The 14,271-nt window shown below is 42.9% G+C and overlaps 1 protein-coding gene across 1 annotated transcript in view; it reads right to left on the reverse strand.

Annotated features, from left to right (window-relative positions):
- Positions 1-14,271, reverse strand: part of UNC13C (unc-13 homolog C) — a 688,103-nt gene that overhangs the window by 512,366 nt on the left and 161,466 nt on the right. The window contains exon 4 of the mRNA XM_029574856.1: positions 9,561-9,639. Coding sequence (XP_029430716.1) covers positions 9,561-9,639 — 79 coding nt within the window. The remainder of the gene's footprint in view (positions 1-9,560; positions 9,640-14,271) is intronic.

Below are 14,271 nucleotides of genomic sequence, written 5' to 3' on the forward strand. Positions count from 1 at the left end.
TAAGCTGGACGGTGTACAGAAAAGCAGTGTTTTCTGATTTTCTGTACACTTTTCCGGGTTGCTCAGAAATTAACACCTGCTCTTGGGATACTTTCAGTATCCCGGGCGACTAATAGTCTTATCAACATGCATTGGGGGGGTTGGTCGTGCATTTTCGACGTGCTAAACCCCTTACAGTATAAGGGGTAAAAGACGCGCATTGAACATGCATGGCCAATCATGTGCTAGACGATGCGCTCAGCCGAGTGCACCGTACTGTATCGACCTGAAAATGTGGTGAAAGCAGGCGCTGAGTGTTCAGCGCCCAGTTTCCTAATGCACCTCCAGGCACCTCCCTCTGGGGGCACCATGCAATATGTAAATTAGTGATTGCGCTGTCAAGGAGGCACTAGGGTCGATTGCATGCCCCTAGTGCCTCCTTGACAGCAGGAGCCCATGTAAAGTGTCAGTGGTCGTCCGCTGGTTAAGAAAATGTACGCTAAACCAGTTTCCTAATCGGTGCACAGCCACGGGTTTGGGAAATAGACACTTGTTAACTGAGCGTCCGTTTCCCAAACCTGTCCACCTGCACTATTTAAATTTTTTTTTTTTTTTTTAACTTTTTTAAAGTTTTCCTTCCTCCTACTTAATAAATTTTAACGCCTTAATTTCTGAGCACAAAACAGTGCGTTTTAGACGCACATTTTTTTTTTTTTGCATTTCAGGTGATTCCCTAATAGCCTCATCAACATGCATTTGCATGTGATGAGCACTATTTGTTTTGCCACGTGTTGTATGCATGTTGTGGATGCACTAATCCCCTTATGCATTAGGTAGCGCCTATACATCCCGCGTCCAACTGTGGTTTAAACAGTGCGCTCAGCTGAGCGCACTGTATTGCATCAGCCCCAAAGTGTGTACTTTCCATTTGAAAACCAGTGCAAAGTCCATAGGTTTGAAAATTAATCTCATGGTTCTTAAACTCTCTATGAAGGCTACCAGTTTAGGTGCCAATTAGTATCCAAGCCTGATGGCATTGTCTGGCAATATGGGTACCTGTTTACTAGGAATTAGATTAAGGTCATCAACTCATTTCTCAGTGAGTGGTGAATATCAGGATACGCCAGCTTTTCAGTAATATGGGAATAAAATCAAACACAGAACTACCAAGTTATTCATATTCCTCCATTCATCCACATGAAGCTGACAAATAATTTATTTGGTCTTTCAGTCAGCAGAGGAAAACACAAATTCCTAAATGGCTGGTTGGTTGGCTGAAGAAAAACATTTATTAAAAAATTCACTCTGGTCATTTTTATCAATATTTTTAATGCCAGAGGAGTATTGCCCACTCACAGGCATCTGCTTATTATCTGTATTAATATTTAAAGTGCTCAGGGGTTGACACATTTTAAAATTAAGGGTCTCATTTACTAAGGCTATTTTTCTATTCTGCAGCATGGGAAAAAAAAAGCCTAATAAAACAAGCCTTAAGGCAGAATACACATTTCACAGCAACAACAAACACAAAATGGATTGAAATCATAAATATACCCACTCCTACCCATAGATTCACAATTACAGTTTTTCATTCTTTCGCATACCTACTAACTTCAATACTTGCAATAAAAAATATCAAAGCAGAAGAAATATTTTATACAGTATGCTTAGATTTCTCTCTGCCTTATATGTTCCAGAATGCAATTTTGTAATTTAATTGTGGCATAGTCATCTATTATTTTATGAAAAATTGAGCTGGTTGAGTAGGAGATGACAAAGAGTAGTGGTCACTCAGAGGAGAAAGACATTACTAGCGGTATGCCGCAGGGATTGGTCCTAGGACCGTTTTTCAACATTTTTATGAGTGATGTTGTGGAAGGATTCCAGGAAAAGGTTTGCCATTTTTGCCAGTGATGCCAAAATCTGCAATGGGGCACACAGCCAGGAAGGTGTGGAAACATGAGGGGGGAATCTAGTGAAGCTCTGGAAATGGTCTAGGTCTAGCAGCTAAGATTTAATTCTAAAAAATGCAGTCTCATGCATTTAGGCTGCAGGCTGCAAAAACCCAAGGGAGAAGTACAGTAAAGGGGATGAAAATCTTCTATACAGGAAAGAAGAGTGGGATCTGAAGATAATTTATTTTTAACAAATTTTCTATTCCATCAGTTCCTAACGATTGTAGCAGTTTACAACAGCAACATGCACAGTTAAATTCAAATCACAAACATACAATTTTAAAACACAAAATCAAAAACAGAAACTCTTTTCCTGCTACTGGTCTTATCTATCTTCTCTTGCTTCTTTTTATAAATGCTCTTTAAATTCCTGCCTAAATAACTAAATTTTTAAGAATTTCCTACATTTATTAGTATCCAGTGTGCCTTATAACTACTCTGGCATGGAGTTCCACAACACTGAACCTGATATATATAATCAGAGGCGGATTGGCCTATCGGGGGATTGGGCATCCCCCGGTGGGCCGATTGTGCTAGTCACATGGTCTGCCACGGCCACGCTCGGCAGACCACATGGTATCTCCTGGGCCAGCCTGGGCAGCGAATCCCCAGGCCAGTCTTCATCGGGAATCCGCCGCTGAATATAATTGAATCTGATGATCTTAAGGTGGCCAAACAGATAAAGTGACAGCAAAAGCCAGAATGAAGCTTGGATGCATAGGGAATGGTCAGCAGAAAAAGGGAGGTGATATTGCCCCTGTATAGGTCCTTGGTGAGACCTCATTTGGAATTAGGGATGTGAATCGTTTTTGAACGATTAAAATTATCGTCAGATAATTATAAAATCGTCCAAAATCGTTAGAGTGCATGATACAATACAAATGCCCACGATTTATCGTCAGGGGCATTTGTATTGTATCGTTAAATAGGGCACACCAAAAAAGCCCCTAAACCCACCCTGACCCTTTAAATCGACCCAACCCGACCCATCGCTATTTTTTTTTTACGGAGGCCCGCCCCGCAAAAAAAAAAACCAAACCCATCTGACCCTTTAAATCGACCCCCCCCTCCCGACCCGACCCATCGCTAATTATTTTTTTACGGAGGCCCGCGCCGCAAAAAAACCGAAAAAAACCCATCCGACCCTTTAAATCGACCCCCTCCTCCCGACCCCCCCAAAACCTTTTAAAGTTACCTGGTGGTCCAGGGGGTCCTCGGGGGGCCTCGGGGAGAGGAGAGATCCAGGGGGGCCTCGGGGAAAGATTTCCCAGGCATCAGCTGTTCTAAAAAAAAAAAAAAATGGCGCCGATGCCCCTTTGCCCTTACCATGTGACAGGGTATCCGTGCCATTGGCAGGCCCCTGTCACATGGTAGGAGCACTGGATGTCCGGCACCATCTTTACTCATCAGCCCATATTATACTATGGGCTGATGAGTAAAGATGGTGCCGGCCATGGCCGGCCCCATGTGACAGGGGCCGGCCAATGGCACGGATACCCTGTCACATGGTAAGGGCAAAGGGGCATCGGCGCCATTTTTTTTTTTTTTTTTTTAGAACAGGTGAAGCCTGGGAAATCTTTCTCCGAGGCCCCCCTGGATCTCTCCTCTCCCCGAGGTCTCCCGAGGCCCCCCTGGACCACCAGGTAACTTTAAAAGGTTTTGGGGGGGTCGGGAGGGGGGGTTGATTTAAATGGTCGGATAGGTTTTTTGTTTTTTTTTGCGGCGCGGGCCTCCATAAAAAAATAATTAGCGATGGGTCGGGTCGGGTCGGGAGGGGGGGGTGGTCGATTTAAGGGGTCGGATGGTTTTTTTTGGTTTTTTTGCGGCACCGGCCTCCGTAAAAAAATAATTAGCGATGGGTTGGGTCGGGAGGGGGGGGGGGGGTCGATTTAAAGGGTCGGATGTGGTTTTTTTTTTTTTTTGCGGTGCGGGCCTCCGTAAAAAAATAATTAGCGATGGGTCAGGTCGGGAGGTCGATTTAAAGGGTCGGATGTGGTTTTTTTTTTTTTTGCGGTGCGGGCCTCCTAAAAAAATGTGAATTGGAATCGGAAACGATTCCAATTCACATATCTTAACGATCAGATTTGAGCCCCCCCGCAGCCGAATCTGATCGTTAAGACGATCTGGCACACGATTCACATCTCTATTTGGAATACTGTGCACAATTCTGGAGACCGCACTAAAATTACCTTCTGGATGACACCTTCCCATTCCCTGTGGAGGTGGTGAATCAGGGCTCTGATCCACAGCCTCATTCCTGGATAACTCCATCTGGTTTGGATGGCCCAACCAAAAGTGACAGAATCTTGCTCATCCCAAGTCATATCAGGGCGGTGGTGCTTACTGCCCATTTTCATCAGCTCACTTATCAGCAGCCCAGCACCCGACAAAGATTCCTAATGGCACAGTAGCACCTGTTGATTCAAAGCCTGATATCAATTTCTTTTGGCACTTCGACCCCTGACTTTGCTGTGGTGCCCAAAACTAATTCCATTGGTGCCAAAGGCATCAGACATTGATTCTGTCAGAGCTGTGACACTTGACTTCAATTCCCATCATTACACCAACAGTTGTCTGTGCACTTTCATCCAATGTCTTTGGGGAATAGCAGCATAGGTGCCATCATCTGTTGCCAATTGCTTCCCTGCCTAGGACCAGGACTTGCATTCAAGCTCCTCCTCAAAGACTGTCCTGCGAGGATAGGCTGGCAGACAGTAGGGGAGGCCACGTCATCCAGGGCAGAAGTGATAACTTGACACATCGAGACTGATGTGATTCCCAGGATTGTGGGTAGGATGAGCTCTCCTCCCCATGGTAATGCTTGGAGAACTGATGGCCAATACCCCTCTCCTGCATCAGGCACTAACCTGGTTACCCCCTGGTGAATGGGGTCCTGTGGAATCATTGTCACTGATGTGCTGGCAGTGCTATCTAGGATCTCTTGATGATTATGCCTCTGTCAATGCACATTGAGCAATCTCCAGGAACTCCTGCCTGGAACGTACTAGTCAGAAATGGTGGGACCTTCACAGGGAAAGCCAACTGAGACACCAAGGTCTGTACCCAGGTAAGTTCCTGATTGACACAGGAGTAAGAGGCCTAGTCCGACTATGCATGGACAATGTACTGCGGATCCCTTGAGAGGCAAAACCATGATTGGAAGGCAGGGAGGAAATCTTAACCAGGCTGTGCTGGGGTATCATGCAGTCAACAGAACTAAAAGGTTATGAAAACAAGAAAAAAAAAAGGACAAAAAAAACCTACCTAAAGATTAAAGGGGGAAAATAAACCTTCAGGGTCCTGCGAAAAATAACCAGGCAGCCTGGACACCCTTGGTTCTGACCCACCCCCACCCATCCTTGCCGGACACTACAACATTCCACACACCAGGAAAATGTGATACAGTACTGGGATGCAAATGGATGCAGCTGTTTATTAGAATACCCTGACAGAGGAGTCTAATTTAGGCGCCGAGCCCTGTCACCAGTGACCACTGGGCAGAAGCCAATATCTCCGATTCCTTCCGCCCAAGCGGATCTGAGGGGGACTTGATCCCCATGAGCCCCCAGTCCAACGTCATGACCACCTTCATCGGACAAATGTTGTGTGAAGAAACTGCATGAGGAGCCTCTAGAATGAAGGGATCTCTTCAGAGGCAGAGTGTGGTATTGTCTTGGGAAGCTCCAGAAAGAAGCAACCTGCCCCAAATGTGCAGACTGACTAAATCCAGCAGCCAGAGACTCCCATTAAGAAACAAGAGAGAGAAATAGAGGAATTACAGAACCAAAAGGTACTGGGAGAGCACAAGGAGGAAGACTACCTGCTCAAGAGCTGACCTGTGTAGAGTTTTGTAGTTTTGGACTTTCTGTACAGTGTTGTGCACTACCACTAGTGAACTGTGATTTGATTTCCTGCCACCAGTTTCACTAAAGACTTCATTTTGAACAGGTTTTTTTTTAGTAAAGAGTGATTTTTGATGTAACTGGACTGGTGTGCAAAAGAGCCCCAGATAGACAAAACCCTAACAGCCCTGAAGAAACTGTCTTTTCTCTCCATGCAGGATCTCTGCATGGCTCGTGACCTTCCCTGTGTGACCTGTGCCCAGGGCTGCATTCAATAAATACACTGTAGGTGACACCTTTTTATTGGACTAACTTAATACTTCTGTGACTAACTTTAGAGGGTTATCTCCTTTCATCAGCTCTCAAAAGCTAATCACAAAAGTATTAAGTTAGTCCAGTAAAAAGGAATCATCTACCACTTGTTCACCTTAATTTTACGCACTCAAGTAGATTAACACAACAACCATAATACTTTGCTCATTATTAACGTGGAATGTATTATCCAGTTGCCCATATGATAATGCAATCCACATTAAATAATCAGCAGTGTATTGTGGTTGCTCTGTTAATCTACTTGGGTATGTAGATGATTGCTTTTTATTGGCCATATTTCCCCCTCCCAGATCCCCACTCTCTCTTTTTTTTTTTTTTTTTAAATACAACAGCAAGAAGCTCTCCTCCCAAGCATCCTTAGTTTTATTTTAAAGTATAGCTGCAAAAAGATCCCTCCAATCCCCCTTCTTTTATAAAAAAAAACAGCAGCAAGAAGCCACACCCCCCAATCGCTCCTCTTGTTAAATAAAAAAAAATGTACTGCTACTGCACAGGGATTGGTCCGTGAAAGGGACCGATCCCCATTCTGAATAGGGATTGGTTCCTTCACTGACAGAGTGCACTGAACAAATGAATACTAAGTGAGAGCTGAACAGGAGGAGGGTTTGCTTTAGACTTTGAAGAGTTGGGGAGTTCAGGATGGGGATGGGATTCCTGCACTTTGTTTGTAAAGAAGCAGTGAAAGGGTAGGAGGCTTCCAACAGCAGTAAATGTTCTTAATTTAAGAAGGGGGATTGGGAAGGGGGGTTTCTTGCTGCAATGATCCTCTGCAATGGCTATTTGGGTTTTTTACTTGTTTATTTTAAGAAATCTGAGCCTGCTAATACCTGATTTTCAGCACTAATAGGCTAAGTTTAGCCAGGGAGCCCAATCACACTAAATTTAACCAGTCCAATTTTGACCAGCTAGATTTAGGAGATTTTTTTTGTAGTTGAAAAGCCAGTCAGTTAGGTTCAGCTCAATATTTCCCTAAAGATAATGAGCTAAAATTAGCCAGATATCTGACCTACTTAGTGGCCATCAATCAAAAAACATATCATATCTCCAGAACGTACACTAGAGCCTTCTGGATGACCCTGGTAAATAAATTCTGCCCTAATTTAGACAAGTGAACACCATCGGACCTGTAGAGATCTGAGCAGTTGATAGTCACCTGATTATGACTGCCCTGGTATCTGATAAGGCAGTGGGGCAGCTTGCTCAGGTCCTTTTTCCATGGCCATGACTGGCTCCACTATGATGAGGAATGACCTTTGACTGACAAATGAAGCTTCCTAGAACCAAGTCATGAGGAAAACAATCATGTTCCTGATATTAGCCAACTGTTGGTCCAATGACTCAGCAAGGTTGTTGTCCCCAAAGTGAATCACCAGCCAGTGCAGAAAGGGAATTAACTCGATTAATAAATGAGTAATCTTTGGGTGGAAGAAATTATATATAGATCCTCCCTCTTGGTAAGCTGTGATTAGGCCTGTTTTTGCTCAGCTACTCCTTTGGCATTACTGCCAGAGGAAGCAGAAACATCTGTGGAAAGCACATTGTGAGGAAAGGTTCCGTAATATACCCCAATTTAAACATTTTTAGTTGCAGACAGATCTCGGAAAGAGGAGAACCCAAAAGGTGGAAACCCAAATCCACAGCAAGCATTGAAACCACTGCTGGTACAATGCGCTCACCATCTGGTGCAGTGGTCAGAGAGACCAAGGTAAGGTCTCTTGACGGGCATGTCAGCTAGTACAAAGCCAACACCATACGGTCCATTGGTCATTTTAGGGAGGAAGGTAGTCCTTTGTCTCGTGTGCCAATGTGTTATTGTGCCATTGAGCACACCGCCTACTTCTGCAGGCTGCTATGTATGAATCACCTGTGTCAGAGAGAAGTATTCTGGTGTGACAACCTGGTGGGACCTTCACTATGCCCACATAACTCCCAGGGATCCAAGAGATTCTGAAATGAAAACTTCATTCACAAGGTTGGTAATCAGTTCAACATAGTGGAAAACCTTCAGATCTGTGAACCCATGAGGTCCATGAACTGACAATGAATGGTCTCACCTGTCATATCCCCTGGAAACTTATAGCACCTGGCATTACCAGAATACCATCCAAGCCTGATCCTGTTTGGTTTCCTAGATCGGATGAGATCAGGCTCTGGATGGAGTTGTGGGCCTGAAGTCACATCTATGCAATGGACTTCCCAAAGGGTGCTAGCATCCAACCAAGGAACACACCGAACAAGGCTGGCAAGTGCTGCAGTGGCCAACTAGGTTCTATGCAATATTTGTGCATTTGGTATGGTGCTATGCATTTCCTGGTGCTGTAGAAGTCTTATAGAGTAAATAAGGCATGCTAATCATCAGAGTTCTCAGATTGTGGTAGTTACTGCTCCATCATGTAATGCTAGAGTACAACAAGCCATAAAATCTCTCTGATAATATCAAAAATACAATCCTTGCAGGGGGTATAGCCCCCCATTAATTGATACCGTACTAGGTAAAAGCCAATTATTGTAGTTCTTTAATAAAAAATGTGTGATCTGTATTTTTCTAAATTACACAGTATAAGGGAAAAGAGAAATATGACCGGTAGGTAATATCTTTCAGTGAAGAAAGATTTCTAGTCAAAATTCAATATAAATCCCAGCAGTAAAAGAATTAAAATTCCATTCACCCTGCTGGGATTGATTTTTCTACCTAGATTACTGGTGCCTGTACAAGGTTTACTAAGATAACAGAGTCCATCGTGTTGTAATAAAAGTACAGGTAAATCTATAAACCTCACATATTCAATTCAGTAAAAAACCCAAACAAAAAAGCCAAAAACAAGTTCATCTTTTTACCTTATGCAATAATTCAAATGAACCAGTTGCCCATGCACTGAAGCAGAACTGTTCTCAGCAGTTAATTTACTATGGCCCTAGAGAATTTATTGCCTAAATACTTTTATTTATTATTCGGGTTTACAGTCACACAGAAAAATCTGTATAGACAGAGATATAATCACATTGAAGGCTCGCTGTACTAAATGTTTTCTTCCATTTTGTCTTTGGAGAAAATATTTATGTCATAAGGCCCTTAATGGGCTGTAACAATTAAAATTTTTACTTTGATCTATCTTTGTAAACATTTTATTCCATGCAGCAACTAGCACCATAGGTCAGTGCTTCTCAACCCAGTCCATCAGGTTTTCAGGATATCCACAATGAACATGCATGAGAGAGATTTGCTTACAATCAAGGCAGTGTAAGCAAATATACCTCATACATAGTCATTAAGGACATCCTGAAAGCAAATATACCTCATACAAATTCATTATGGACATCCTGAAAACCAGACTGGTTTAAGGCACTCCTAGGACCAGAGTTGCCTACCCCTTAACTATTTTATCATACAGCACAGTAACAGTTATTTTCCAAATAAATTAGCTTTTTCTGGCCATGAGGTTTAACTCACCACATCTCTGACAATAGGTAACGTTTTCTTTCTACGCAGATCCGGCATGCTGTCAATTCCATATAGTTCACTTCCGGGCCTAAAAGGAACCAAAAACGCATTTAAGCAAGTGGCTCTTTAAATATTTATATATATTTTGCTCCTTTGGGCCTTCAGCTCAGTCAGAACAAGTGCTGGGCTCTGGTACCATGAGCCTTCATTTGCAACTACCTAGAGATTTTTCTCCTATTTCATATCTCCCCAATGTACCTAATCTGGTCATTGCAGTGATGATCCCGGTGCCATGTACCAGGGTGCCTGCTGGAATCCTGCAATCATCGGCCACCAGGTATCTCTCTTGAGTGATGATCATGACTCCCTCTCCCTCCTTCCCTCCCCCGGGGGCTGTGAATACTACCTCTGCGGCATCACCAGCCCCAGCCAACCCCGCTGGCCCTCCAGATCTTGGCCACTGCTATTCCTCCACTCCCCAACTGCAACCTCGGATTTCTAGTGCTGGTGCTAATGTTCTGACAAGGTAGAGTACGCATGAGAACTGACTCAGCCCATGGCTCGGTGCTCATGGGCCCCGCCTCCCATTTGCAAGCCCAGAGGGGACAGTGCCACCATGGTGCCTGTGAGCACGAGGTCGTGCTGCCTTTTCAAAATAGCAGGGCTAGCACTGGAGATCTGAAGTCAGCGGGGGCAATAGTGGAAGGGAGAAGACTGAGTGACAGAATCAGGTCTCAGACAACCAGAGATTTGCTGGGGAGCCTTCCGAAAATTGGAGGACCAGAAGGGGGTGGGGCAGCTCGGTACCTGCACCAATAGTGCCCATGAGCAGTCGAGGACAAATTTGTCACTGGCTACCAGGCCAGCCTTAAATATGTTTGTTAATAGTATTTGAGGTTTTTTCAGATGCTCTGTTGTATAATACACTTGTGCCATTTTCCAATTACTGTATGACAGTCATTTGTGGTCTTAAATGTCTCTAATAGTCATGGGTTAACAATTTTGAAAGGTGCATAAAGAGCTGACTGTTCTAATATTTAACAGAGGCACATGACTATCATGAGAATCTGAGAGTCTTTCATCAGTCTAAACCATGTCATATTTATTCACTTGTGGATGACGTCAGTAAACATGACCCTCCTTATGTGCAAGCAAATTTATTTTTCCCTTTTTCAAATTTATTTTTATATTCTGCTTTTTGGCACTTCAAAGTTGATTACAACTCATATACTGTAAGTATTTTCCTATCCTCAGAAGGTTTACAATCTAACTGGAGAATTTTAAAGAAGTTTTGCATGTAAATGTAACGTACTGTCGTAGCAATTTTCGAAAGCCTGCATAAAAATATACTTAACACAAGTAAATCCTATGGATAATTCAATGGCATACATTGTGGCAATTATCAAAAGCATTTATACATGTAAAACCCATTTTTAAGCATGTGAATGCTTTTGAAAATCAGGCCTTTAGTTTGTACCTGAGGCAACACAGGATAAAGTGACTTGCCCAAGGTCACAAGAAGCAGCAGTGGGATCTGAACCCTGGTTTCTTTGGTTTGTAGCCCGCTGCTCTATTAGGCTACTCCTCCACTCATTGTTTAGCAGGTATTTGTTGAGATGAGATTACTTAAGTCCCCTGGGCTTTGTTGTACCAATTTTGAAAGTGAAAGCACGTGCGTTCTTTACCTTTCAGACTTGTCATGACTACAAAGTACGCGCAGTCGCTTGCCCCTGCTTTTTTCTGTAGGTAGATTTTTGCTGGCAAAGGGCACACATGAGGATCTGATAATGCAATCTATGTGCAGGCTTTCTTTTCCCAGCAATCCAAACATGCTCCTGGGATATGCTCCTCTCAACATGGCTAAAACTGTGCAGGTGGAGTTTCACCACCAAGAGGGAGGGAAATATTCAGGGGGCCGATAAACGTGGCTAAAACACTTTCACTCACATATATTGCTTTGGAAATCATCTTTCCCAGGAAAGCAGCTTTCTGTATTGTAGAAGAAATCTAGAAAAGTACTGTATTATACTGAGAGGCTAATGACTGCTGCAGGGAAAAAGGAACCTTGAAGGGGGATAGAAAAGCACAGCAGGCATCATTTACCAAGTACTTTTCTGGACAATGTGTATCTATGAGAAAAAACTTGTTAAATTATTTATGCCTGATATAGTCCTAATTACTGTTTTTACTATTTTTCTCTATTGAAAAGTCATTGAAGCATCAAAACAACCAATGTTCATGATCAAACCAGGAAAACTAACTAAGGATTTCTAGGATATTATTAGAAATATTAATCTACTACATTTTTAAGAAAATGTGTGCGTGTGTGTGTGTGTGTGTGTGTGAGACGTGCGCATGTTATAAAATGCGATATCCGCGCGCACATGCACACCAGATTTTATATCAGCGTAGGCAGGTGCCAACTTCGCTTGCAAGGGGGGGGGGAGATTTATAAAGAAATGCTTGCTGACACGATTAGGCTTTTCCCCAGTTCCCTCCCAGTCCACTCCTAAACCCCCTAGCTAACCTTCCTCCTTTTTCCCCTCTCCACCCCGCTCCCTAAACTCCCCCTAACTAATCTAATTTTTAAAAATTTTTCAACTTACCTGCTCCCCCGAGCAGCAGTAAGTTGTGCATTCTGGCCAGCTGCCGGCGCGTGCTTCACCGGGACAACGCCTAATAGCACTGTCCCGGCCGGCCCCCGCCCCTTATTTCACAGCCGGCCCTTCCACATGTGCCGCAAGATACGCGTGTCCGCGGGCATTCTAAAATCCCCGTGGCACGCGCGAGGCCCGGCTACACGGGCATCTCGCGGTTTTTACATGCGCTGGCGTTTTAAAATTAGGCCTTATATGTAGGGATGTTCAAAGTATCAAAATATGTACGAATTCCAATCATCATAGCCATTGCTTTTTACTCATCTCAACAAAGCAAATGCTACTGACGTAGAACTTAATTTATTTCCCAATGAGAATATCAAACCAATGCAACAAAGAGGCCAACATTCATAGATCGCTAAGCACCTCAGTTTAGGTACCTAAATTGGATGCCTCATTTCAGCTGATCTTAAGCTGAATTTTTTTCCCCCCTAAATTTAAGGGTCCTATGTTTAGACCTGCAATTCATTTACTTTGATTTAAGTCCCTAGATTAGGTGCATAGTGCTAAACATCTTTTATTCCCCAGTTTAACTGGGCCATCTACTTTTTTTTGGTCCCTAAATTTAGATGCATAGTGAAAATGGGCCCTTGTCAATTTTTAAAGAGGCGAATTCAAGTGCCTAACTGACACTCTTTGAATAGAGTGGGGGAAATTATTATATATCAAGACAACTTCTACTGAATTTTATGTGGCCAGTCCACAGCATACAACTTCAACCCTTTGATTGCAAACACCTAAAGGACTGAGTGTGAAAAACAGAAATGTCTCCCAGCATAGGAAAGTGAACTCTGAGCCAATATTCCAAGTTAATGGATTAAGAAGGCTCCAGCACAAAATGTAATTGATACTTTGACACAGTCTGTAAATCCCACTCTGTGAGAGCAAACGTCTTCACTTAAACAGTTACTAAAATGCTTAGAAATTAACATCGTAAATTCAGCAGACAGATGTTTTGAGTAGAGAACCTTCTCTAAGAAGCACTTATTCTATCAAGTGAGGGCACGCAGTATAAGCAAGGAAAACAGAGCTCTGGCCAGGTGGTCACAGGGATAGTGATTCTTTCCAAAGCAATAATTATTTGGGGGTGTGTGTGTGTGTGTGTGTGCAATTTTCAGACTATCCATCTAGGGAAAAAGTCTGCAGATACTTAAAAGAGAAAGTACACATATGTTTTCACTTTGAAATGCATCTCAGAATTTTGCACCAGAACCATTTCCAGGGAAAATAATGCGTGTTGAGTTGAAAGTGCAACCTACATGTGTTTTCCTCTCCCGACCTCCAGGAAGATCTCATCTGTATGAGGCTAGAAGTATGTGCATTTGGAGCAATGCTTGTAATTTTAGCAGTACTGAGAGAGGGCGAATTTCAGAAAGTCAATCTGTGCGTGTGGATTGTTATTTACTTGCATAAAGGGCTTTGCAAATTGCCTTCTTGGTGGTATAACACAATGACAGATTATTGTAGACTGCTTTGAGTTTATATTTAAGGAAATGTGTTTCCCTGCCCTATCTATAGAGGGCAATTTTCAAAGCCATTTATGTGGTAAACAGCGACTTACCCATGTAATTTAGCTGTTTGAAAATTGCCTTCTCTTAATATGCATGTGTTCCCTAACATGCATGCTTTTAGTCGCATTTAGGGAAGCATTCCTAGGAACAGGACTGGAAAATGACACCTGATGATTGGATTTTCAAGTGTAACTACAAAGAAACATAACAAGTGAGGCTACATACAGGAGTCAATTTTCAAAGCCTTATTTGGGAACTACAGGGGAAAATCAAGGATTACACAGATAGAATGGCTGAATCTACCTAAATGGATTGTCAGCTGGCTGAAAGTACAGGTGTACTTTCACAATGTGTATAATTTCAGCCCTGTAAAAAGAATCATTCCCCAGAGCATAATATGACTGGGGAAGGAAATGTATATACATCAAAGCTTCAATGTATTTTGCTCCCATTGGAGATAGCTTAATGTATGCATGTAATTTTTATCTCCAAAAACATGTGAGCTTCAAGCACAAATTATGCAGGTAGCTTGAAGAAAGCTACAAGTGTACT

This window comes from Rhinatrema bivittatum, chromosome 13 (assembly GCF_901001135.1).
Source record: "Rhinatrema bivittatum chromosome 13, aRhiBiv1.1, whole genome shotgun sequence".
Taxonomy (NCBI): domain Eukaryota; kingdom Metazoa; phylum Chordata; class Amphibia; order Gymnophiona; family Rhinatrematidae; genus Rhinatrema; species Rhinatrema bivittatum.